The following is a 27,175-nucleotide window of genomic DNA, read 5'->3' on the forward strand; positions in this document are numbered from 1 at the left end:
TGAGTTCTGCCAGCTTGATTTTCATTTCCTTCTGTTGTTGTTCAATCTCTTCTTTGAACCTTTGTTTTTCTTCTTTGAGCTCATTTTTTTAAAGAAGGGTCACGTTTCCTATGGTTGTCTTTGAGACTTTGGAGAATTATTTATCTGAACTCTTCCTGTGTTTCTTTGAGGAGTTCTTGTGTTACATGCTCTTTATTTACCTTTGTCTTTTTACAAATTTTTTTTTGAGAATTGTATGCGAAGATTCAGCATTGATTGTTTTCTGATTATTATTTATGTTGCAGTAAGGTAAGTGGTTGGTTATAAGCATGAGCAGCCTACAGCTTTTCCTTGTCAGGCTTGTTACCCTAATACCCTCTCACCATATCTGTTATTTCCTTTGCCCTAGATTTCATTTCCCATTAGTTTTGGCATTGAAAAGATAGGGTGGTTCTTTATGTCAGGTTCTCAGTGTCGTAATAGTGAAATGCTACTTACACTCTGCATCTGCTGCTTCAGTCCCCTTGGCTGAAGAGTTAGGTGTAAACAATATGTATGGCATAGTAACAAGAATTCTTCAGTGGTCTGCCCCCATCTTTTTTATGGTATTAAACTGTGGTTTAAAGAGACATTCCCTACCTCTCCTACGGCTTATACTTACATCTAGCTTCCACTCATCTAATGATAGCATCAGTAGAATCATTGCATCTACTGTTCAGAACTATGGGAGTTTTGTCTTGTTGTTTGTTTTTGTTGTTTAGAAATCTGTTTATTGCTTGAGGCCTGACAAGGCATGTGATGGCTTTCAGCATGTTCTCTTTCCTCATTTAAAATTTGCAGATATGTTTCATAGCTTAGGATTTGGAGCCATCTCTTCAGTTATATAGTGAAGTTGCAAATTTAGACTCATTACTTACCAGGTGTATAAGGAAATGTAGTTTGTTTGTTTTTTTAATCACATATGATCTTTAGTAGGGGGCGAGGGGCAAGAAAAACTTGCTAATAAGCAGGATCTTGGTCTCTTTTGGTTTAACTAGTTTCTTTCAGGTACTATAGTACTTCAGGTTTCTTCCCCTCCCTCCCCCCTTCCACTAAGGTGTGGATTCTGGGTGAATGTGAGAGGGGCCTTTGGGGATGCGGTCACATTGGTCTCATAACCATGGAGGTGGGACAGAGAACTCAGACCCACAGTGTCCTTGCAAGGCTTTGCTGCAAGGACCTGGACCGGTGACTGTTGATCCTATTTGTCATCAAAGAGGCTACTGCTACCCATAGTCCTGGTTACTGTTTGCCTTCAGTCATGGAGTCCCCAGTTCTATGTGGTCTTTATCCTGACCCAGACTCTCTCTAGTCATCTCAGTAGGACAGGTAGAAACTTTTAGATTCCTACTACTGTGATGTACTGGGATCATCTTTCCAGCCTGTTTCTCCATCAGTGCTATACTGTTATTCCCACTATGTTCCAGAAGTAGACCTCTAGCCCAGATATTTTTAGGGTACTTGATACCAGTCAGAATACCATCTCTCTCTACTGCCACCCCATACCTGTTCCCAAGGATCCATGAAAAAGAGGAAATGGGGCTACTGTGATCTCTCCATCTTCTGTCTTTCCTTCATGTAATTTAATTTTCATGTTTCTGTCTGGAAGGAACTTGCGTTCTGTCCTTCTTGCCAAGGTAACATTCACATCCACTCATCCAGTAGCAGAGGATACAGGGAGAGAAATCGATTTATCAGGAAAGGAAGATAAATCAAAGGTAGTTCAAAAATATTGTTTTCAGTTTTTGAAGAGGTATGGTTTTTCCTTTTGTTTTCATTTTTTAAAAGTCAGATTTATTGAGGTATAATCTGTATAAAATTTACTCTTTTTAATTGTGTGGTTTGGTTGAGTTTTGACAAAATATATAGTTGTGTAATCACCACCAGTATCAAGATTTAGGACATTTCCATCACCCCAAAAATGTCCCTCATGCCCCTTCCTAGTCAGTCACCCTCCTACCCTTGGCTCCTACCAACCACTGGTCTGATTTCTGCCATATAATGTCATATACATGGGATCACACAGTGTGTATTCTTTTGTGTCAGCCTTCTTTCACTTAGCATAATGTTTTTGAGATGCTTATTGCTAGTTACAAATCATTGTGTGGATATACCATATTTGTTTTTCCATTATTCAGTTCATTTGGACTTTTGGGTTTTTTCCAGTTTGAGGCTGATGTAAACATTCTGCTATATATATTCTGCTATCATAAACAAGCTTCTATGAGCTTTCATGTATAGGTCTTTGTGTGTACATATCCTTTCAATTCTCTGGGGTTTTCTAAAGTGGGTCTACTATTTTGCATTCCTACCAGCAATGTATGAAAGTTTCAATTGCTCCACATGTTTACCAGCTCCTAGTATTACCACTCTGTTTAATTTTAGCCACTCTAGTGGATGTGGAACACTGTTTCATTATCACTTTAATTTGCCTTTCCCTAATGCCCATTTCATTATTTTGAGCATCTTTTCATGTGCTTGTCATCCGTCTCTCTTCTTTGATGAAGTGTCTATTCAAATCTTTCGTCCATTAAAAAAAAAATGAGTTGTTTTTTTTTTTTAATTTTTTAAAAATTTATTATTTATTTATTATTTTTATTTTTGGCTGTGTTGGGTCTTCGTTTCTGTGTGAGGGCTTTCTCCAGTTGCGGCGAGTGGGGGCCACTCTTCATCGCGGTGCGCGGGCCTCTCACTATCGCGGCCTCTCTTGTTGCGGAGCACAGGCTCCAGACGCTCAGGCTCAGTAGTTGTGGCTCACGGGCCCAGTTGCTCCGCGGCATGTGGGATCTTCCCAGACCAGGGCTCGAACCCGTGTCCCCTGCATTGGCAGGCAGATTCTCAACCACTGCGCCACCAGGGAAGCCCCATGAGTTGGTTTTGTTATTGTGTTATAAGTTCTTTATATATTTTGGATACAAGTCCATTATTTTGCATATATTTTTTCACAACCTGTGGCTTGACTTTCCTTTTCTTAAAAGTGTCTTTCAAACAGAAGTTTGTAATTTTGATGAAGTTAAATTCATCTATTTTTTCTCATAAGATTTGCATTTTTTGTATCCTAAGAAATCTTTGCCTGGCCCTAAGTCATAAAAATTTTCTCTCATGTTTTCCAAAAGTTTTATAGTTTTAGGCTTTGCATTTAGTTTTAATTGTTTTGAATTGATTTTTCTTTTTAATGGTATGGGGTAAGGACCAGGGTTTATTTTTTTACATATGAATGTTCAATTGTTGTTGATAAACTATACTTTATTTAATGTCTTGGCACCTTTTTTGAAAATCAACTAGGCATTTATATGTGGGTCTCTGAACTCTCAAGTTTGTTCTGTTAATGAATATGTCTGTTCTTACACCAGTGTCTTGATAACTGTAGCTTTATGGGGAGTCTTAAAATCAAGTGGCATGAGTTCTCCAAATTTGCTTATTTTTCAAAATTGTCTTCACTACCCTATATCCTTTGCTTTTCTGTATGTATTTTAGAATCAGCTTATCAATTCTACCGAAAAAAAAAAGTCTACTGTGATTTCGATTGGAATTACATTGAATATATGGATCAATTTGGGAGAGAAATTATATCTTAATAGCACTAAAACTCTTCTAATTCGTGAACATGATATATGTCTCCATTTTTTAGGTCTTCTTTAATTTCTCATAAAGTAATGCTTCTGGTTTTTGAAAAAGTAAAATCCACCCCCCATGTTTTCATTTGTTACTTATTTCTTAACAGCTTTATTGAGATATAATTCACATACCGTGTAATTTACCCATTTGAGTATAATTCAGTAGAGTGTAGTTTATTCACAGAGTTGTGCGACCATCACCACAGTCAATTTTAGAACAGTTTCATCATGTCCAACAAGAAAGCCTATTACCCATAGCCATCACCCCTCAACCTCCCCCGCCCCAGTCCATTCCCCTTCCCACTCCTGCTTAACACAGCTGCTGGTTTGCTTTCTGTCTCTTCCAGATTCTTCTATTCTGGATTTCCTATAAGTGGAACTATATAATCTGTGGTCCTCTGTGACTGTCTTCTTGCAGTTACCACGTTTTCAAGGTTCATCTGTGTTGTAGCATGTGTTAGTATTTCATCCTTTTTAAATTGCCAAATAATATTCCACCGTATGGATATATCACACTTTGTTTTGACATTCATAAAAATGGTTTATTTCAGGGTGTAACAACTTGGTTCTTCCTCTAACGTGATTTGAGTAGATTAGATTCTTTCCTCAGTTCCCCTTCATGTGCCCCAAAGATAGCAATTACGGTTTCATTGTCAGCCCTGTTGATTGGAAATTAATATCAAATTACAAATTTTAAATGGTTATCATTCAAAATCTTTCTTTACAACCTCTAACTTTTTTAACAAATAAAACTTTTATAATTGATTATTGAGCTTTTTAAAACTTTTAAATTTAGAAGCATTTTAAAGCAATATTTCAGTTTTAGAAGATCTTTTTAGCATTTAATATTTGTAAAACTCTACCTGCTAAGAGCTTCTTTTGGAACTCTTTCATTGCATAAGGAGATACTTAATTTGGGGGGGGGGGAGGGCTAAATAGGATCATTTAAAATGTATCAGTGCTGCTTCAATCAAAACTATAGCCGTTTCTGCTTCTCAGATCTTTATCATGTAGTATTTTAATAGTAAGTAATCTATGAGATAGTATGATTATCTGACCTTATTTTTAAAACTAGTTTAAAGGTAGGACAGTAAAATTACTAGAGACAGGGGAAGAGAGAAAATATTTAGGACCTACCATGGCAAGCATATTGGTAGAGACTTTCATATGTTAACTTATTTAATCTTTAGAGCACCCCCCTCTCAGATAGCTATTTTTACTGTGTTATGGTTTGGAAACTGAAGCTCAGAGAGGTTAAATACTCCAACTTAGTAAACAACTTTCACTTGATAAAGCAGCAATGTCAAGTGAGACCCAAGTCAGTGTGATTCCAAAGCCATTGTTTTTCCTTCCCTGTAACCGGACTGTACTGTGGGTACAGAGAGGCCACTAAACCCAGAAACGCAAGTCAGTGTGTGATATATGTCCTGATAGATACTTCAGTACATAGCCAATAACATATCTTTGGGGAAGTATATATACATAAATACCTATCCAGACATACACATTTAAATATATAGGTACACACGTATTCTTCTAAACAGTGTTAAGTCTGTGTGTCTTTGATTTTAGTGAGTGAGTATCTCTTAAGAGAATTGATAGTGAAAGAATTGTTAGGGATCATGTATCTTGGCTGTGCTACAGGTTTATTTTGAAACTTCAGCAAACTTAAATCTCTCTTTGTTAGGTTGTTTACTGTAGACTTAAAGTAGTGTTTTTTTCGCTTACCTCTCATATTGAAGAGTTAGCAAATGAGTGAATGAAAAGGAAGAAGTAAGGAATGGTACTTTTAAGTTAGCTTTGAGGGTTTTTTTCTTTCAATTACTTTTATTTATTTGGATAATAAAATTTTTCTGTTAAGAATATCTGTTTTAAAAGATTATGGGCTTTTGGGGGTAACTTCATGAATGCTGACTGGATGAAGTCAGTCATTTATGATGGACAAAAATAGGACAGAAGTTTGCAAAGTTCAAATAGACTTGATATTCAACAACGCCAAAGACTTTTGCCTAATTAAAGCTTCTGTTTAATTAAGATAACAATGCATAGTCCTTCATTAAAATTAACACAGAAAAAGTTCTTTGTCGGTCCTTGGAGAGGATATTATGTGCAAGCCCTGTTGTGTGGGTCGCAAAATGTCACTGGCATTTATATGCATTACTCGTCTAATTGCAGTAAATGTAGCACGCCGGATAGGGTTAGGCTTAGAAGGCTGCTTGTTACTTACTGGAAATCACTTGAAACCTCAGTACCCAGAGACAGCTGTGCCCAGGTCCTCACCTCTCCCCAGAGATGGCTGAGAAGACTCTCGTTGGACCCTGTCTTTCATGGCGAGAGCAGTAAACATGACAGTTTGTTTGGGGAGCCATCTGTTTAAAATGGCTGCTGCTTTGTATGCAGCAGTGAACTTGAGATCAGTTTTCTGTCTTTCTTCATGGTAACAGTCTTATTTGGTGTCACAACAGGTGGAAGTTGATGAGTCGAAACTAAATGTGACCGGCACGTGGAACCTGGCTTCACCCTTATTGTCTGTCAACGTTGATGGCACCCAGAGGATGATACAGGTAAATGTTCTGGTGAGGTACTTAGAGGGCTCCATCAAGTCCAAACTCCTTACCAATGCCTGTGTGGTTAATACGTACAGATAGAGTACGGAAAACCTACATTTTATCCATCTCATACATTTTATAGTTGAAAACATTTTTTCTTATTTTAGAGGATCTTGAGTTAAGTCCTATTCTGAGGAATCAATGTGTTCCTTTTTCAGGCAGTCTGGGAAGGTTATGTATTATACTTTGTTATAAAGCATCCTGCGTGCTTTTCTAAAAATATCGGAAGTTTAGTTGCCGTTGTGGGTTTTTAGTTGTAAAATATGACTTACTTTGTTACCTTTCTTTCCTCTGTAATTGAAATTGTGTGGTATTAAATCAGCAGAAGCAGAGCTGTTCGGGTTGACTTGCCATAGCACATCGATGCCTTTTAAAATCAATTAATTAGTTATTTTATTTATTTATTTTTTGGCCGTGTTGGATCTTCGTTGCTGTGCGCGGGCTTTCTCTAGTTGCGGCGCACGGGCTTCTCATTGTGGTGGCCTCTCTTGTTCTGGAGCACAGGCTCTAGGCGTGCGGGCTTCAGTAGTTGTGGCACACGGGCTCAGCAGTTGTGGCTCGCGGGCTCTAGAGCACAGGCTCAGTAGTTGTGGCGCATGGACTTAAGTTGCTCCGCGGCATGTGGGATCTTCCCGGACCAGGGCTCCAGCCCGTGTCCCCTGCATTGGCAGGCAGATTCTTAACCACTGTGCCACCAGGGAAGTCCCTCAATGCCTTTTAAAAATTAAGTAATCTTAATTTGTTAACCTTTCTTTTCCCCCCAATATAAAATCTGTTGTATTGAGGAGGTGCCTTGAAATCCAGAGTTGATTGAATGTTCTTTGTAAGCAGTGTCCTTCATTTGAAAGTAGAAAATCATGAAAAGAGGTTCTGCCAAAATTCCTTTACCTCACCACATAGTTGAGGTCCAGGAAAAGCAAAACAAAACAGCACAGAACATGTGGCTCTCACATGCAGATAAAAATCCTAAACTCTCCATAGCATTAAATGCTCATTCTTTTTTTTCTATGAAAATTTTTTCACATTCCCTTAAGTTGATTTTACACAGGAAACTGATTTTTTAAGCCTAGAGAAATCAAGAAAATCACATTTAAAGATTACTGTACACCAGGTTCATGTATACTTCTATTAGAAACCGTGGGGCAGAGGATTCCAGAATCTCAATAAATATTAATTACTAAACTAATTTTCAGGGTTCAATTTAGTATATTACCTTTATGGTCACAAGAAGCATTGAACTCTCAGTAATGAACCCTTTATTTTGACTTTGGTTTTGTGACTTGCTCCAGTATATTTTCTCTCTCTCATATTTTCTTTCATGTTCAAAGTATGAGGTTAAACACTTGGAGACCCTTGGAAAAATTTCACTGCATAATTTCATATCACTGAGATCCAGTTATTATGTCTTCAGAAAACATGGTTTTGTTACACTTGTTTATGTTAATAGAATGTACTCTGCACTGGATGTACTGTGGCTGACATTCATGTGTTTTGGTCTGGGAGACATAGTAGGACCTCTTGGTAGTGAGGAGAGAGAGATACAAAGTTCTACTTTCCAAATCTTTGTATCATGTTATTTTCAGTGTTCTTAATGACTGTGCAGATGGGTGTCTTAATAGCACTTTTACATGTAGAGTTTCTAGGTAAATTAACACTGGGTATGTATTTGGAATAATCCCCAGAAATACTTTCACTAGCATAGGGATAATGCTCAGTAAATCCCTTTTCATTCTTATAAGTGCTTTGCTTAAAAAAGAAGTATTATTGTGAAACAAACGGCACTCAGGGCAGACCCCGGGACTCTTTGGGGGAGGTCATCGCTTCCAGTTAAGTGCTGCGTCGTCAGAAAAAAGTAAACTCAGAGAGTTGAATGGTATACTGGGGAAAAAAGAAAAAGAAAAAGTCACTTACTTAATAAAAGATGAGGAAAAATTTTCCTCATCAGAACAGATGAGTTTTACTTTCTTTCTGTAGGCATTAGCACTCAGTGTTGACTCTCTTTATCTCCAAAATATAATGTGGTCCCTGTGAAATTAATAATAATTATAATAATAATAAATAGTGCTTAATGTGTATCAGGTACAATTCTAAGCATAGTACGTATATTAACTCATTTCATCTTCACAACAACTATATGAAGCAGGTGCTATTATTTATACTTTTGTAAATGAGGTAGCTGAGGCTCAGAGATAGTAGGTGACTTGCTCAGGGTCACGTAGCTAATGGGGGATAGAGCCAAGATTGAAATCCAAGCAGCCTTGCTGTAGGATCTGTCAGCCACTACACTATGCTAAGGCAAGCTAAGTAATTTCCCTGTGATTACAAAACCAGGGAGAAGCTGAGCAGAAATTTGAACCCTGGCACTGTGACCCCAGGGTATGTGCTTCTAGCCACTGTGCTGTACAGTACTTTTCAATTTTCCCATAGAGTTCTTCGGATACTAACTTACCTCTCATTTGTGCTGTAAACCAGTGCTGCTCAGACTTTATTTAGTGCGCTTCAGAATCAACTAGAAGATTTGTTAAAACTCAGATTGTTGGACCCACCTGCGGAGTTTACTCTGAGTTAGTAGGTCTGGGCTAGGCATGCATTTCTAAGTTCCTAGGTAGTGCTGATGCTGTAGGGGCCACAGTTTGAGAACCACTGCTTTAACCTTTTGTGATCAGAAGATAAGCTGGGAGTGAAGAGCAAAGTGACTTAAGTAGGAGCCAAGTCGTTTGAAGACTTGTCAGTTACATAGTATAGATTCTGCTTTATTCTTAGGCCAGCGGGACCCATGGAAGAGTTATAACTAAGGAAGTGATGGTGTGAACAGAATTGGAGTTTAGAAAGAGCTTTTTTCGGTTCCAGTGTGGAGAATGGATCGAAGAAGAGTGAGATTGGAGGCAAAGAGAGGAATTAGGAGGTATCAGAAAAATGGGAAATCATTTTGCCTGGAAAATATTAGCAATAGTCAGGATGAAGAGCACTGTGAGGAAGGGGTCTGAAAGAACCACAGGACAGAAAGAACTGGTGGCCTCACGGTGATCTTTGTTGCTTTCTCTTGCACCTGCCCTGAAGCATGAATAGATCTTCAGTGTTTATTCCTAACTCCTTTTGTCTCTATGCTGACTTCCTAGGCTGCATTGCCCAAGAGTTTCAGCTCATTACCTCCAAGCAAATAGCTATGAAAATGTGTTTGTTTATAGTTCTCTTGCCCTTGTTTATGGTAAATTCAGAGAAGAACTATGGGATGGATATTACCACAGGTGTTTTTCAAAACGATTTTACAGTAATAACTCCTGTTCTTTTTTCCTTGGATTTTTGTATATACATTTAAACTTTTTATTATTGCAACAGTTGATATACACGAAGTAACATGTATTAGTCTTATAAGAGGTAAAGAATAACTTAATGAGTCTGTTCACCCACCATCCAGATTAAACAAGGAAACCTTACCAATGCTATTGACTTTCCTCTGTGCATCCGCTGAGTAAATCCTCCTTCCTCCCGCCCCTGGAGGTAACCACCATCCCGATTTTTAAACTTAGCACTTCCTTTTCCTTACGGAGATTTACATATAGAGTAAAACTGTAAACTGTATTATTTAGTTACTCGTGTTCTTGAACTTGATATAAATGGCACCATACTCTCTATGCTTCTCTAAGTTGCTTTTTCCTCCAGTGCTATGTTTTTGAGTTTGGTCTATGTTAATGAATGTAGTTTAGTTTATTTCCATGCTATATGTTATTAAATCATGTTAATATAACACAATTTGTTTATTCTTTTTCCCCTAGGTAGACATTTGTTTTATTTATTTTGTTATCACAAACAATGCTTCTGTGAACATTTTTCTACTACGTGTTTCCTCTTGAAATAAGTGTTTCTTCAAGGAATATGCCAGTAGAATGGCTGGGTTTAGGTAATATGCACCCTTAACCCTACACGGTGTTGCCGAATGGTTTTCCCTATGCGGTTGTACCAATTTACATGCTACCAGTAGTGATGAAGACGGTGACATTAGCAGTATGAACAACGAGCTGACTTTATTGTATGCTTGCTATGCCGGGAACTGACTCTTCTAAGCGCTTCTTTGCATTAATTTATTTAATCCTCACAGCAAGTCAATAAAGTACGTGCTAGTATTATTTCTCATTTTGTAGTTGGAGAAACTGAGGCTTACAGAGGCTAAATTGCTTGCCCAAGGCATTCTGCTAGTAAATGGAAGAGCCAGAATTTGAAGCCAGGAATCTGTGCCCTTACCAGTTTTTCTTCATGTCCTATGAACCCTTAGTATCCAAATGACTTAAGTTTTTCCTGACTGGTGGGTTTAAATAATCTCTCTCAGTGGTTTTAAAGTATACTTTATTTCCTGGATTAGTAATGACAAGGAGCATTTAAAAAATATATTTATTGACAGTCCTGTTTTCTCTTCTGCAAAATACCTGTTCATGGCTTTTGCCCAATTTTTTATTGGATTGTTTGTCTTTTTCTTACTGGTTCATAAATGTTCTTCATATTGTGTGTCCTGAGCCTCTGTCAGTTATATGTGTTACAAACAACTTCTCCCAGTTTGTAGCTTGTATTTTTCCCTTTTTAAGTTATACAGGTGAAGTTTTAAATCTGAGATTCCATATGAGAATTTTCAGTCTTTTCCTTTATGGTTTGTGTATTTTGTATTTGTTTAAACAGTCCTCTTCTACTCTCAAGCTCATAAAGATACTTGGCTCTATTTTCTTTTAAACCTTTTATGTTGTGCTTTTTCACATTTAAACCCTCAATCCTTCTGGGATTGAATATTGCATATGGTGTGAGTTAAGAAAGATCCAGGTTTAGTTTTTAAAATATGGATAACCAGTTGTGCCACTACTTACAACCCTGCTCTTCTTTCCCTTACTAGTTTGCCACCTTCTCACCTTTCCAACCCCAAAATTCTTTAAAAGGCTTATTGTTTCTGTGAAATGTTTCTCAATTAATTGTAAACAAAAAGGTGACTTTTTCCTTAATATGAAGTTCTGGTCACTATATTTGCTTTCATGAGCTGTCTGTCGATTACTTTCATTTGTCATTTATCTCTGGGGAATCCCTAGCCACTTAAAGAGGGTGTGTGTGTGTGTGTGTGTGTGTGTGTGTGTGTGTGTGTGTGTGTGAGAGTTTGTGTGTGTTTTGCAGGCCCAGGGTCTCAGATGATATTTGAGATACACCTTAGAAAAGCATGTTCATGAAATGGGAGGTAGATTGGGAATCATTCAAATAGGGAAATAATGTGAGCTAAGCATGGAAAACAGATTGGAGGAGCCAAGTTATGAATGGGAGGTTAAGGAGTCTATGCTTTTCAATCACCAATGGAGATGTCATTGAAACTTTTTTGTAGAGGAAAGTAATGTCCATCAAAATGCTGTTGAGCCAAGAAAAAAAAAATGCTGTTGTGGGAGGTTAGGGTGTCTTTATAATAAAAGAGGGGTTAAGGAATTGAAGGGGGAAGTGGGAAAGGAGTTCATTTAGAAGATATTTCCTATTACTTCACTCATGAGGTAATGGACCCTAAACTGGGGTGCTGGCAGTGTACAGAAATGAGGGGGTTGGGTTTGGGAGAAGTTGCTGATTAAACTTGACACAATTTGTTGAATTCTCTATGCGTTCAGTGGGGTACCATAGCAAGCTCAAAATTCTGTCTCCAACGAACACTGGTCCTCTGCTTTGACCATTTAAACATTTTTTTCTAATAGGTTTTTATGGCCTTCCCTATCGTTGTTAGGTGGTTATCCTCTTAAAAGCAAGGTTTTGAAAGTGAACCCTGCATTCTGTGCTTTTACATACCAAGCCACCCATCATCTACCAATTTCTAGAAGCAGGAAAAAAGGATAGAAATTCAGAGTTCTATGCCAATCTGGGATTAAATCTGCTGCACTTTAATTAGATTTTTCTTCCTTCAACACTATTTTGAAACCTTAACAGGATTTTTTAAATTGTGGTAAAATATACATAAATTTAAAAATCTGAAATTTACCATTTTAACCAATTTTAGGTGTATAGTTCAGTGACATTAAGTACATTCACACTGTTTTGCAACCATCACCCCTGTCCATCTCTAGAACTTTTTTCTCATCCCAAACTGAACCTCTGTTCCCATTAAACACTAACTCCCTATTCCCCCCTCCCCGCAGTGCTTGGCAACTGTCCCTATGAATTTGACTACCTTAGGTACCTCATGTAAGTGGATTCATGTAGTATTTATACGTTTGCGACTGGCTTATTTCACTTAGCGTAATATCTTTAAGGTTTATCTGTGTTGTGGCATGTGTCAAAATTTCTTTCCTTTTATTTATCCATTCATCTGTTGATGGACATTTGGGTTGTTCTTACCTTTCGGCTGTTGTGAATCATGTTGCTATGAATGTGGGTGTGCAAATACCTCTTCTAGTCCATGCTTTTAGTTCTTTGGGGTGTATACACACGAGTGGAATTGCTGGGTCATATAGTAATTCTAGTTTAATTTTTTGAAGAACCTCCATTTTGTTTTTAACAGCAGCTGCACCATTTTACATTCCTACCAGCAACACACAAGGATTCTAATTTCTCCACATTTTCACCAACACTTGATATTTTCTGGCTACTGCTCTTGTTTTTGTAATAGCTAACCTAATGGATATGAAGTGGTATCTCATTGTGGAACAGGATATTTTTGGATAGTTATTGAGAAAGCATTCAGGGTACTTCCCAATACTTGCCATTTCTTTATCAGTTTTACTGTGTAAAACTGATAAATGGAGCTTTTTTAGTGCCAGTAGTAGCAACTTTCTTACAACTGTTCTTTCAAACTCATTCTCTCAACTTATTCTTTTTTTTTGTCGGGTGGGTGGGGGGAGTATAATTGCCTTACAATTCTTTCCTCCCCTGCATAAACGCATGTACAATTCTCACAGTTTGTAAACTTGCTACCAGGTAGTAAGCAAGTCATAGTCTATTTGGCAGAGAGTGTGTTTAAAAGTCTAGTTCATTGTAATGTCAAGACTGGTAAAACCTCTCCTGGTAAAAACTGGTAAAATTTCTCAGTCTGAGGAATGTTTATAGGGAAGACGAGAGCGTTGCTTTCTTCTTTCTTGCTTTATATCCTCTTCCACTTCCCACCTGCTATCTGGGGTCTCTCCAGGGTTGCAGTGTGGTGTAAGAATGAGTGGCACACTGCTGGAGGAGCTAGGTTGGCCAGGGCAGATATAATCTGGTATGCATTCTTTTGGGGAATGACAGATGTCCAAAGCTGGCTTGTGTCTTCTAGGACATTTTTGTGGGTTTGGGAGAATTCCTCACCTGTAGAACCCTTAATGCCTGCTCTGTCTTTTCCTGATTCCTATTTCTCTTGATAGGCAGGGTCTCCCATAATGACCCAGCCTGGGTCTCTTTTCCATGATCCACATCCGGGCCACAAGAAATAGTTATAAATCCTTGCCTCACCAAAATCTTCTCTCTCTGTCACCAAAAGCATTGCTTATCTTCCCTAGGTGTCCCTCACAATCCAGGAGATATAGAAAATCAAATCATTCTCATGAATTCCTTTCACTTGGTGTAAAGTGTTCAACCTTGATTTCTTAGCTTAAGAATTCCACCTCCTCTAATTAGTTTTTAACGTCTTTCATGTTCTCTTGTTGGTTTCATAGTTTCTTAGCATGTCCTAGTAGGTGGCTTGGTCTAGCATCTTACTTAAGGATATGTGGGTATTTAGTTCCTATTTAGTTTTATTGCTGAATCTCTGTGACCACATGGAAAGTAGCACTTAAAACCTTTATCTGATTAGAGGATGAAATTACTTGGGGAGGAAGCATTACCTTTGTTTTAGTAATTAGCTTCCTATTTATCCAATCAGATTACATTTGTCTGTTCACTTTCCCGGTTTTCATTGGTAAGCCTCACGAGCTTAATATTATCCATTAATTTCTTTAAAAATAAATTGTATTTTGGCATGTACATTATTTGGATAATGCATTTATAAATTACTAAATTCTTTTAATTGATCTAAATTACCTGTTTCAGTTTTTATTTGACCTTGAATTTCCACTGTCTTGCTGAGTTCCTGGCCCATGCAGAAGCTCAATAACTGGATGAATGGCTGAGTGGGTGGATGAACCGATAGTCATCTTGCATTTTTGTAATCTCAGAAATAAATCTGCCTTATCTATACCTTCATTTTAAGATTTAGATTTTGTTTCTCCTAAGCCGTCGTCAAATTAAGCTATGTTCATCAGATAGCCTTCCTAGCCGTTTCATCAATTCTCTTTAATTCCTGATTTTCCAACATTCGCAAAATCCATGCTCTATTAGGTAACATGGCTGGTTGATCTCTACATTTACAGAATCACTGCAGCTCCTTTGAGAGCAAAGAGAGACAAGAGGGCTCCCAAGGACCTGCCCACAGAAGTCTCTTGCTTATGTAGCACGACTCTTTCCAGTCAAGCACATGGCTTTCCTGTTTGCCTTCATTTGCTGTGGGAGCACCTGAGCTGCTGAAGGCTAACAGTACCACGTATCGATAGGTATTGGTAGGTATTGAAAAGGGTCCACCTCAGGCTGTTCCTCATTTCCGCCTTCGCAAGGTGTGTGCACACCTTGTTTGCACTCTCTTTCCCCCAGTGGCACTGATTATTCACGGCTCAGTTGAGTCTACTTCACACCATCTCTTACTCTAGTATATGTGCGAGCTGCTTTACGTCTTTTTCTCTTCAAGAAAATCATACTCTTGGACACAAATTCTAGTCATTATTAATAACTTTAAGTATAGAGCTAGTGATGTATTTATCTGACTGGGGGAAGAGGTCATATATTTTGAAATGAAATAATTTATAATAAAGAACTGGGGATATAAACCTTGAAAACTCTTGAAGATACTAAAAGGCCTTCTTTAGAATTTTTTAAAGTTTTTAATCTATTTCTTCATCTAATAATGAAACCATTTTCCCTCAAATATTATCATTCAAGGAAAATAAAATGATAGTATTTTATATTTATTTATATTTTTATTGTTGGTTATATACCAGCACATTCCTACTGTTTTCATTGCATATGTAGAGTCCCTCAGTAATGGCACTTATTAAATGTGTCTTAATGGTATAATCTGAGAAACTAACAATCTTTTCTCATTCTTTTGTGGAAAGATAAATTCTGATTTCCACATTACCAATTTAAAAAGTTGTGGAATGAAACAGGTTGTCCAATAGAAATCTAATATGAGCCATATTTGCACTTTAAGTTTCTTAGTCGCCACGTTAAGAAAGTAAGCACTAGTGAAATTGATTTTTCCAATCCAGTTTATTTAACCCACTGTATCCAAAAGGTTAGCATTTCTACACGAAACACAAATTATTAGTGTGATACCGGAAATGAAACATACTCCTGACGCGTATATGACAACAATAACATAAGTAATGGAACGATTAAAGTGGAATGTACCAAAACAATGAAGTTGTGTTTAAAAGGGAAAGTACATTATGCTACGTCTGTGTTTAAAATTAAATGAAATTATAAATTTAGTTTCTCAGTTGCACTCGTCCCGTTTCAGGTTCTTACTGGCCGTGAGTGGCTAGTTAGGTGGCTCACCAGCAGAACCTTTTGTGAGTCAGACAGTGTTTACAGAAGAAAAAGGGCCCCCCCCGTGTGTCAGCCACAGTTTTGGTTTTTATCATTTAAAATTAGAAATAGATGAATTAAATTCATTTTAAAACAGAAGGTGAATTTCTCATCTAGGTGACAACCTTGTAAAATTTTAACTTAGAAGCTTAACAGAAATTAGAACTATTTTTAAAAAGTGGAGTGATTTCCTATCTGGAGCATGTAACTAAAGTGTTGAAACAAAACAAAAGGTTTTGCTGTTCCATACGTGTTAAGCTCACTGCTTTCTTAACACTGCTTTTCTTCACACATCCAAGCACCTTCCAACTATGGAATGTGCTGGATGAATAGAACTTTTTTATTATTCCTATGACTGTATTCCTGTGAAGTAAATTTATTTTAACCTTGAAGAGACTCTTTAATTTTACTGTGAACAACTCAAATAGTTTTCGGTTTCTTACAATGTAATTTGTCTGCTGGGATTTAATATACTGTTTCTCGTTAGCGTTTTACATGCTGGATTTTCATTTTGCATAGTCACGTTGTTTGAACATTTGCAAGCAGAGCCGACTAACTGCTATTGGCCTGTTTCTTTGTGTGGCATGATTTCTTCTCTCCACCTGCTCACAGCAGGTTGTCCACAGGCCTGAAGAGTAGCTAAATACTTTTGAAAATATCTTGAGATCCTGCTAAGGTCTAACAATTTCCGCATTTGTGTGATGTGAAGCTATTCGTGGTGTACCTTTGAAGGCTTTTTTCTTTTTATTTCTCATATTCTTGCTTAAATATTTTCAAGAGAAGATAAATTTATTATAAATAACAGTACAAAGCTGATTGCAGCACTATCGCATTCTGCATTGAATAGGTCATTGGTATTCAACTAAGTGGAACTAATTTTCTGTGTTAAAGCAGACAAATTTGGAATAGTGTCACATGAATCTCATGTTATTTACTACAGAATACCAGATTAAATGGATTACTTGTGAATTGATTGCAGTGTTAAATAGATTATATAACATGATAACTTAAAATGCTCAGTGGGCCTTTGTAAAATAGAATATTATACAAGCACATGAATATAATAGAAGAGATGTTAACGTTTGTGGAATGTGTATCTGTGATATATTTGCAAATGCTTGTCCACACGGAATTTGAATAGATTTTTAAAATTTAACCTTGATTTTCTGTTTTTGAAGAAAATGAATGGATTTCCTCACCACTTCAGGAGAGAAGTTTAAAATGTTATTTTCTTTTTTCTGTTTTTCAGATTAAAATAACTCCCACAACTTCTGAGAGCAAAGTTTAGTTTTAATCCTAATAAATGTATGTGTATAGATGCTAAAATAAATATGTTAATAATATTTTAAGTAGAAAATTAAATGAAGCGACTTACATTTTTGCTTATACTTTGCCAGTACAAAAAAAAAAGAAAAAAAAAAAGTGGATTTGGAAGTAATCATCTTACGTTTTCAGTCCCCAAATAAATGTATCCCATGTTTTTCCGACGTTTCTCCTCACCGCCCCCACCCCCTTAGCAGTAACTAGCTGTTTTGTCCTATATGCATGTGATTACTCTAGACTCATCAAATGTAATAGGAAACCATCTATTTAGGATGTATAGGATATATAAATGTACAACTTAGAAGAAGTAGAGGATGGTATTTTTTTCTAACGAAGTAGGAAATGAAAGAGTAATTATTAACCATCTCCTTTTCACATTCCTGAAAACATCAATTATAGTTACACATCTTAGAAACAAGCCCACCAGTAGAACAGAAATAACTCCTTTCACTATGCTTCAAAATATTTAATCACTATTTAACAGCTGGGATGTATTTACAACTATAATTTAAAATATTAATTTTGATGCAAGTCTACCTGCTTTTGTAGTGTAGTCTAGAAGCTTAGCCATTTTCTTGTCTCTAGTGGCATATGTTTTATGATTTGGAGTTGCTTTTAAAAATTTAATATAATGGGAAAATGTCTTTCTGTATCCCCTCCCCACACACACATACTTTTTCTCCTCTACTCTCTGTTAACTAGAAAATTATGTTTTAGTAGCTGCCAGAAGAAGAGGATTTTGAATAGTATAAACACTGATTATGGAAAACATGGAAAATAATACAAGCAGCTGCACTGCAGTCCGATAAGACAAACCCCGTAGTAATGGCCTTTAAAACATATTATCAAGTCGGAAATCAGTGAGGGAAAAAAGAAAACTATTACTGTTTCTTCCTCATACTGTTCAGTGAGATTACTTTTAAAGGTGAAATTGCCTTTGATTTTATTATCTTAGGAAGATATTTTTGGAACATTTTAAAATTTTGTGAATGTTTTTGCTTTTTTTGAGTGAGCAATCTTTGTATGAATTTGATTCTAACAAATGTTGAAATTGTTTTGTTAACAAAGTCTTCCTAAGTACTTTTTTCCTTAAAGAAAGAAAAAATGAAGTATATTTTGTAAATGTTGGAGCAGACTATCAGAATAAGAAAAGAAGGACGTTTTACTTTAGCTGTGAAGTGCCACTTAAAATAGAAAAGGGGGTAAAATATTTTAGGACAGAATATGTTTCATGAAAATGAAAGTCTTAATTTTTATTTTATTTTGCTTTTTGCTATTAGCTTATCAAGGGGCCAGTTCGTATTTGTTTTTGGCATACCTCAGACTCATTGTAGGCATTGAGTACTTTGTTCTTCGTGGATTCTAAAACTGAATTGTCTTAATCCTAGACTGTGGGAAAAGTGTGTATTCCTGTTTCCTGTGTAGAAGTAAATTCCAGTTTTGAATGGAATTTTATTTCCCTGTTTTCTATTACATCAATCCTTATTGCTGAGATACGTCAGGTTTGGGTTCTTTCTTTCTTTCAGTGCACATATACGGACTGTGGTAGCTGTGGTGGGGGAATATCTGATACTCATTATGTACGTAATTTTAACCTGCTTTAGATTGAATGCAAAGTTAAGGGTAACTTATTGGTACTTATATCTATGGTTTACGTATTCACTGTTACACTTTAATTGTGTCTTTAATGTGAAAAAAACGTTTCTAAACCTGTTTCCATTTTACATATTGCAAAATTACTTCTGTTTGCCTTGGAATCAGTCCAACCCACTTAGGGTAAGGAAAAGGAACTGTTATATTTTTTTAATGTCTCTTACATAGAAGGCAATTCTGATACGACCTAGGCAGTGTTCTAGACTCTGGAGATACAGCAATGACCAAGACTTACACTGCAGCAGGGGGATGTAGATACCAAACACGTGACCATGTTAAAAAGGTAATTTAACAGGATAATTCATAGAAGGCAATTAGGAGGAAGTAGCTTTAGGTAGGGTTAGGAAGTCCTCTCTGAATAGCTAACATTGAGTTGCGACCTGTGAGGAGTAGGAGGAAGCCATGCACAAATCTGGGGGAGGAAAGTCCCAAGTAGAAGGAATGGCACGTGCAAAGGCCCTGAGACAGGAACACGTTTGGGTTGTGTGGAAGCCAGGAGGAAGGCCAGTGTCTCCTTGAGTGGACACTCAAGGAGAGTGGACAAAGATAGGCCGGGACCAGGTCATATAGGGTCTTTGTAGGCCAGGGAATTTGGTTTTTATTCGATTCCTATTGCGAAGCTTTTGAAGGGTTAGAGTAGAAGAATGGTATGATGTGATTTAAAATTACTGCTGTGAGGAGGGATGGACCCTAGGGGGCCAGTGGTGGAGACAGGGAAGTCGTTTGTATGATCATTGCAGTCATCCTCACGAGAGGTGCTGGTGATGGTTTAGATGAGGAGCCGGCCAGATCCAGCCCACTGCCAGTCTTTGTACTGCTCACAAGTTGACTGGTTTTTTAAAGTTTGCAAGTATTACATTTTAAATGGCTGGAAAAAATTAAAAGAAGAAGAATGTTTCATGACACATGAAAAGTATATGAGATTCAAATTTCAGGTCTGTAAATGGAGTTTTACCAGAACATAGCCGCATTTATTCATTTTCATCTGTCCGTGGCTGCTTTTGGAGTTTTTATTGTACATAGAAGCTTAGTGCCCTGATTTGCCCCTATCACACAGCAGTTCAGTAGCTTAGGAGTTTGTTGAGATTTTTTTGACGCAGGACCAAGATTGAAATTTTTCTGAACAAAAAAGAACTGTCCTCAACCACTATTATGGAACGTCAAACATTGAATGGCTTTGAAAATTAGCTTGTGTCGCAGACTTGATGATGTTTCTTAATGAAGTCAACCGGAAATTGCAAGGCAAAACAACATTTACGTGCAAGATGCATACTGTGGTAAAGTCATTTTGACAAATAATGTTTGAGTCACAACTAATGGCAAGCTGCTTTTTATACTTCCTAGGCTGTCAAAAGATTAAAGCAAGAAGTGGACTACAGTTCCAGCAGCATTTTTATAAAAGCAAAAGAAATTTCCATATTTCAAAATCTGTATAACTGCAATTGAGGATCTTCCACTCAACCTTCAACTGGAAGTGATTAAACTACAGTATGTTATGCTAAAGGCAAATATCAAGAGAAGAATCTAGCAAAATCTGGCCCTTTGGGGAAAAAAAATTGCCAACATTTGGCTTAGACTAAGATGGTAGCAATGGAGATGGCTTGAAGTGAACTAATTTTGTTGCAGGAAGGGGACCCCTTTCAGGGCCTGAGAGTGGGCTCTTGTCTAATACTCAGAAATGAATTGTCTGAGGAGACACACGTGCTGACAAAGCAAGAGACTTTATGGGGAAGGGGCGCCTGGGGGCGGAGAGCAGCAGGGTAAGGGAACCCAGGAGAACTGCTGTGCCACGTGGCTCGCGGTCTCGGGTTTTATGGTCATGGGGTTAGTTTCTGGGTTGTCTCTGGCCAAACATTCGGACTCAGGGTCCTTCCTGGCGGCACGTGTCACTCAGCCAAGATGGATTCCAGCGAGGAGGATTCTGGGAGGTTGGTAGGACATAGGGACTGGCGTCTCCTCTCTCCTTTTGACCTTTCCTGAATTCTTCTGGTTGGTAGTAGCTTGTCAGTTCCACATTTCTTACCAGGACCCTCTGTTGTAAGATAACTCATGCAAGTGGTTACTATCTTGCCTGGCCAGGGTGGGCGGTTTTGGTCAGTGGTTCCCCTAACAACTTGACATATATTTTTGAGGGAAGACGGAAAAGATTGGCAGGTGGATTAGATACTGGGTATGAAGGAAATTAAAGAATTAAAAGTGAGTGAATGATGGTAATATTTACTGAGATGGGAAAGCTAGGGGAGAAGCAGGTTTGGGGAGGCAGATCAAGAATTCTGTTTTGGGGCTTCCCTGGTAGTGCAGTGGTTGGGAGTCTGCCTGCCAGTGCAGGGGACACGGGTTCGAGCCCTGGTCTGGGAGGATCCCACATGCTGCGGAGCGGCTAGGCCCGTGAGCCACAATTGCTGAGCCTGTGCGTCTGGAGCCTGTGCTCCGCAACGGAAGAGGCCGCGACGGTGAGAGGCCTGCGCACCGCGATGAAGAGTGGCCCCCGCTTGCTGCAACTGGAGAGAGCCCTTGCATGGAAACAAGGACCCAACACAGCCATAAAAAAATAAATAAATTAAAAAAAAAAAAAAAGAATTCTGTTTGGACTTGGTAGGTTTAATATGTGCATTAGATATCCAAGTGTTGATGTCCAGTTAACAGTTGACTATATGAGTCTTGAACTCAGAAGACAAATGGGAGTTGAAAACATAAATTTGATAGTCATATTCATATAGATTTTCTCTAAAAGCATGGATCTGCCACATACAAAAGATTAAAGTTGGACCCTTATCTTAAACTAGATACAAAAATTAACTCAAAGTGGATTAAAGACCTAAACGCAACACCTAAAACTATAAAACTTCTAAAAGAAAATGTAAGCAAAAAGCTTCATGACTTTGGACTTGACAGTGATTTCTTGGATATAACACCAAAATCATAGGCACAAAAGCAAACATAGACAAATTGGACTACATCAGACTTAAAAACTTTGTGTATCAAAGGACACAACAGAGTGAAGAGGCATCCTGTGAAATGGGAGAAATATCTGGAAGTCATACATCTAATAAGGGGTTAATATCCAGAATATATAAAGAACTCTTGCACCTTAACAACAAAAAATTAAATAACCTGATTAAAAAGTGGACAAAGGCCTTGAATAGACATTTCTCCAATGATGATACACAAATGGGCAGCATGCATATGAAAAGATGCTTGACATCACTAATCGAAAGAGAAGTGCAAGTCAGAAACCACAGTGAGATATCACCTCATACCCGTTAGGATGAGTACTGTCAAAAAACAAAAAACAGAAAATAACAAGTGTTGCTGAGAATGTGGAAAAACTGGAACCTGTGTGCACTTTTGGTAGAATTACAAAATGGTGCACCTGCTATGGAAAACAGTATGGAGGGTCCTCAAAAAATCAAGAATAGTACCTACCATATGATCCAGCAATCCCACTTCTAGATATTGTAATATATATCCAAAAGAATTGAAAGTAGGGTCTTGAAGAGATATTTATGCACCCATGTTCATTGCAGCATTATTCACAGGAGCCAAGCAACCAAAATGTCCATCGATGGATGGATGAATAAACAAACTGTGGTACATACATGCAGTGAAATATGATTCAGCCGTAAAAAGGCAAGAAATCCTGTCACATGCTACAACATGGATGAACCTTGAGGACATTATGCTAAGTGAAATAAGCCAGTCCCCAAAAGACAAATACTATGTGAATCCACTTGTATGAGGTATCTAAAGCACCTACTAAAGTAGTCGAATTAATAGAAATAGAAAGAAGAATGGTAGTGACTAGGGCCTTGGGGGAGGGGAAGGAGGGGAGTTCTTGTTCAGTGGGTATGGAGTTTCAGATCTGCAAGATGAAGAAAGTTCTGGAGATCTATTTCACAGCAATGTAAATACACTTAACACTACTGAACAGTATACTTAAAATGGTTAAAGTGGTAAAGTTTATTATTTTTTAACACAATAAAAGTTCCATTAATTGAAAATCATAAGAGCCAAAGCAATTTTTAAAAAGAAACACAAAGTTTTAGGATTTATACGACCTGATTTCAAGACTATGGGACAGCAGTATCAAGACAGTGTGGTATTGGTAGATAGACATGCAGATCAGCAGAACATGATAGAGTCTAGAAATAAGATCCAGATAAGAATGGTCAATTGGTTTTTGGCAAAAGCACCAAGGAATTTAGTAGAAAATTCTCTCAAACAAATGGTGCTGGCAGAACTAAATATCCATTTGGGGAAAAAAGGAACGCATTTATTAGACAGCAGATCAGTGGTTGCCTCTAGGCAGGGACCGGGGCTGGCCTGCAGAAGGGTTGGAAGCATCTTTTGGAGGTGATGGAAATGTTCTGTATCTTGATTGTGGTGGTGGTTTTGTAGAACCATCAAAAGTTATAGAATTCTATACTTTAAATAGAATGCTGGGTTTTTGGTACATAAATTAGACTTCCATGAAGTAAACCTTTTAAAAGTAAGTATCAGGGAATGGAGGGAGAAGCATGGATCCTGGATGAGAGCGCACAGAGGAAGAACATAGATGGAAAGAGAAGAGGGCTGAGGCCTGCGTCCTGGGGCGCTCCAGCAGTTAGAAATTGAATGCAGAGGCAAAGCTGGCAAACGAGGCTAAGAAAGAGCTGCCAAGGAGGCGGGAGAAGAACACGGAGCATGAGATATCCGTGAAGCCCGTGAAAGAGGTGTTTGAGAAAGGGCATCGTCAACCGTCTATAGTGTAGGTGAATGAGATGAGGACAGAGCTGACCAATAGATACGGCAAGATGGAAATTGTAGATGACCTTGACAACAATGACTACAGAAAATTAGTGGGGACAAAAGCCAGATGGGTGTAGGTTTAAATGTGAATGAAAAGTGAAGAAGTGGAGACCGTGAAGATAGCTTGTCAAGGTATCTTGCTTTGAAGGAGAAGAAGTGGGCTAGCTTGAGAGAAATATCTGTGGAAACTTTTTTTATTCTTTGTGTTTTGTTTATTGAAGAAACTGAGTCATTTGTCCTGTAGAGTTGTGTGTTGCCAGGATTTAGCTGATTGCATCCCAGTAGTGTAGTGCAACGTGCTTTGTCCTCTGTTTCCTGTAAACTGGCACTTGGATCTTAAAGATGTAATCAGATTCAGGTGCCATTATCTTTGGCAAGACTGAGCCATGAGTGGTGTGGAGTGCCTCCCTAAGAGGCCATACTGTCTGGTCATCCTCTGTTGATGTTCAAGTTTAGGTCAATAAATTCATTAAGATTTACAAAATGATAATATTCTAATTTTGCCACTCTTTCGTCATTTATTACCTGGAACAGTACTTTAAAGAGAAACTCCACCTCAGCTACTTCTTAGGTTACCCAGGAGTATTTGCCTAGGAAAGATAAAATTAATGTTTGATCCTTTCCTTTTATTTACCAGTTCTCAAAGAGTGAGTTCCGTATCATTCTTCAAAAGTGACTCAGTTGGGGTATTGTTTTTGCTTTTGGTATCCATTTTGAACTCACCAGGTTTAAACATACTCGATATGTTTTATTCCATTGCAGTTAACATCCTTATTGATTGTCAGATTATCCCATCTTTGGCCAGAGGGAGTTTCTTCAGGTTGGTTCTTGCGTCTTTTTGACGTGACCACAGTCTTTGATAGCTCCCTTGCTTTCTGATATGACAAGATATAGAAGCCTCATTTCTGCCCCAGACCTGGGTTCAGCCATTTTTCCAAGAAGCCTTGATTTCTTTGAGGCGGAAATGGTATTATTTGTAGATAACAGTTGGGGTGCTGGGGGTGCTTGTTGCTGTGAGGCCTTTTCAGTGTTTCTGGGGAGGGTTCAGACACTATGCCACCAGTGTCATCTTACCAGAATCCAGTAGCCTCACTTTTCAGTCAGAAGTTTTCTCATTCTGAAGCATTGTTGTGATTGGGTCTACTGCTGTAGTATAAAGGTGATTGACTCTGCTGATTCTTTACTGGGAAATATGGCCTGGATCCTGTGGCTCTCCTGCGACAGGCTTCTGAGGAGGGAAAGTTTAACCACTGCTGGGATGAGGTCCTGGTCTGGTAGTCACGGGGATGCTTCAACCGAGGTTTTCTCCTCACTACTCTGAAAACCTCAGCAGCGTAGAATTCATCAGGTTGTTGGGCTGCCTACCCACAATCTAAATTGTTCTGCACTGTTCCTTTCCCTGATTTCTTGACAGCTACACTTCTAATTCTCCCCCAGCTAAAACTTCTGCTAGACGAAGAGTGAGAAATACGAAAGTCACTCTTATCTGTCATAATATGGAAAACTTAAGAATTCTTGGTGAAGATTGACCTTACATTTCCATTTCTGCAGCACTGACTTATATGTTTGTGGGATTAAGGAGGAAGTACAAGAAATGGTCCTTGCCCTTAAGGAACTCACCATCTAATTGATGACCTAGTCTAAGACAGTGTAGAGATATTCTATCCTGTACAGTCAAAATACTTGGGTTGGGAATCTCGCTCTCCCCCTGCGAGGTAGGCAAATTGCATTTTACATTCCTGCACCTTTAGTTTCCCCATAAACAAAATGTAGATCTTCAGATCTGTTTGCCCTCCAAATTCTGAAGTTCTGTCACTGAATCAGGTTTAGTTCTACTGCTGTGCTCGCTCAGTCCTCGAGTCCTCCTTCCTGAGCGATTGCAGTAGCATTTTCCTTGTCCTTCCAGTCCGGTCCCCCCACATTTCTATATAGCTTCAACCTTAACTCAGGCCGTCAGTCCTTCTGAAACATAAGCATGTCACTTCCCATTCTTAACTATAAGAACTTTGTAAAGTTTGCATTCCCTCTGGGCAAGATGTGACTTCTCAGTTTCCTTTCTTGGTACTTCCCTCCATCAGCCAAACCTATCTCTGGCCATGCTGAACTACTTACCATTCCTTAAACTCACCATGCATTTTCTTAATCTGAAATTTGCACAAACTGTCCCATCAGACCTAAAGTTTCTCTTTTGCTTCCCATTTGGAGAATTCCCGCTCATTTTTTAATACCCATCTCTTCTGTCTATCTCACATCTTCCTTAATCTTTCTGGACACTTAGCTGGTCTGCCTTCTTATCCTGTAACACTCTGTATGTTTTGTACTATGGCTTTATCATATTGAATTATAATTTATTGTAGAATTCTGTTCTTTCCTTTGGTCTCCTGGGAGGTGAGTCTTAATTCAGCTAGCAGTACTCAGTACATAGCTGTTGGATGGATGGTTGGCTAGCCGGGTGACTTAAAGTACAAGTGCCAGCATCAGAACCTAGGATTCAAGCCTCAATTGTTAATCTCTTCCCCACTGAGGGAAAGAATCTATTTTATTCCATCCTGTGTTATATCTCTTTTTGCCTTAAGTTATGCATGTGCATAATAGGAATAACAGATAAGCTAAAATGAAAAGTCAACTAATATCTTCCACCCAGAAATAACAGTTAACTGTTTAATGTGTATTATTTATTCTAGAGTTTTATCTATAATGTATAGAATTTTTAAACAAGATTTATTCTGAACATATTGTTCTTTCTTTTTGCATTTAGAAATATACCATACACATTTTTCATGTCGCTAAAATTTTTAAATGGCTGTATGGGTATACCATAATTTATTTAACCGGTTTCTTTTCTTCATCATTTATTTACTTTTTAAAAAATATTTATTTATTGGCTGCGCCGGGCCTTAGTTGCAGCACGTGCAATCTTCGTTGCCATGTGCGGGATCTTTCTTTGTTGCGGCATGCAGGATCTAGTTCTCTGACCAGGCATCAAACCTGCGCCCCCTGCATTGGGAGTGCGGATTCTTAACTGCTGGACCACCAGGGAAGCCCCACTTTTCTTCATCATTTAGATTGCTTGAAATTTTTAGATTCTGTAAACTACACTGTGATGACATTTTCATAGCTTTATTTTTCTGCCCACTCATGACTTTTTTCCTTAAGATAAATTCTTAGAAGTGAAATTATTGGATAAAAATACTGACTGTGAATTTTCTACTCTATATCACACCACCTTGAGTACGCCAGTCAGGTTACTCAAGTCACTTGGCAGTATTTGCAGGTAGGGGTAAACATTTTGGTATCATTGTGTATTAAACTGCTTTTCTTCTTATTGATTTGACTTCCCTCAGTCAAGGAACCAGGGGTTCAGCCTGAATTCTAGAGGTTTAGTCTGGGTTCTGTGACTTTAGTGATCATAAAGATCAGAGTTGGTAAACCTCCACTTCTTTAAAAAGAATACAGTTAGGATACGTCTAGAATTAGTTCATGGCATGCAGTTGAGTGGAGACTACTAATACTTTCTCCAGGGCTACATCGGAGAACTTACAAAAAATATCATAGCTGCTTCGTTAG

At 38.0% G+C, this 27,175-nt stretch overlaps 1 protein-coding gene across 2 annotated transcripts in view; it reads left to right on the forward strand.

The window, feature by feature from the left end:
• Nucleotides 1–27,175, forward strand: part of PCCA (propionyl-CoA carboxylase subunit alpha) — a 369,304-nt gene that overhangs the window by 275,891 nt on the left and 66,238 nt on the right. Inside the window, exon 20 of one of the 2 annotated variants that reach the window (XM_082366112.1) lies at nucleotides 6,101–6,199. The exons of the other annotated variant lie outside the window; for it this stretch is intronic. Coding sequence (XP_082222238.1) covers nucleotides 6,101–6,199 — 99 coding nt within the window. The remainder of the gene's footprint in view (nucleotides 1–6,100; nucleotides 6,200–27,175) is intronic. 2 annotated transcript variants of the gene reach the window in all.

This window comes from Balaenoptera borealis (genome assembly GCF_965194805.1).
Source record: "Balaenoptera borealis genome assembly, chromosome: 18".
NCBI classification, from domain to species: Eukaryota; Metazoa; Chordata; class Mammalia; order Artiodactyla; family Balaenopteridae; genus Balaenoptera; species Balaenoptera borealis.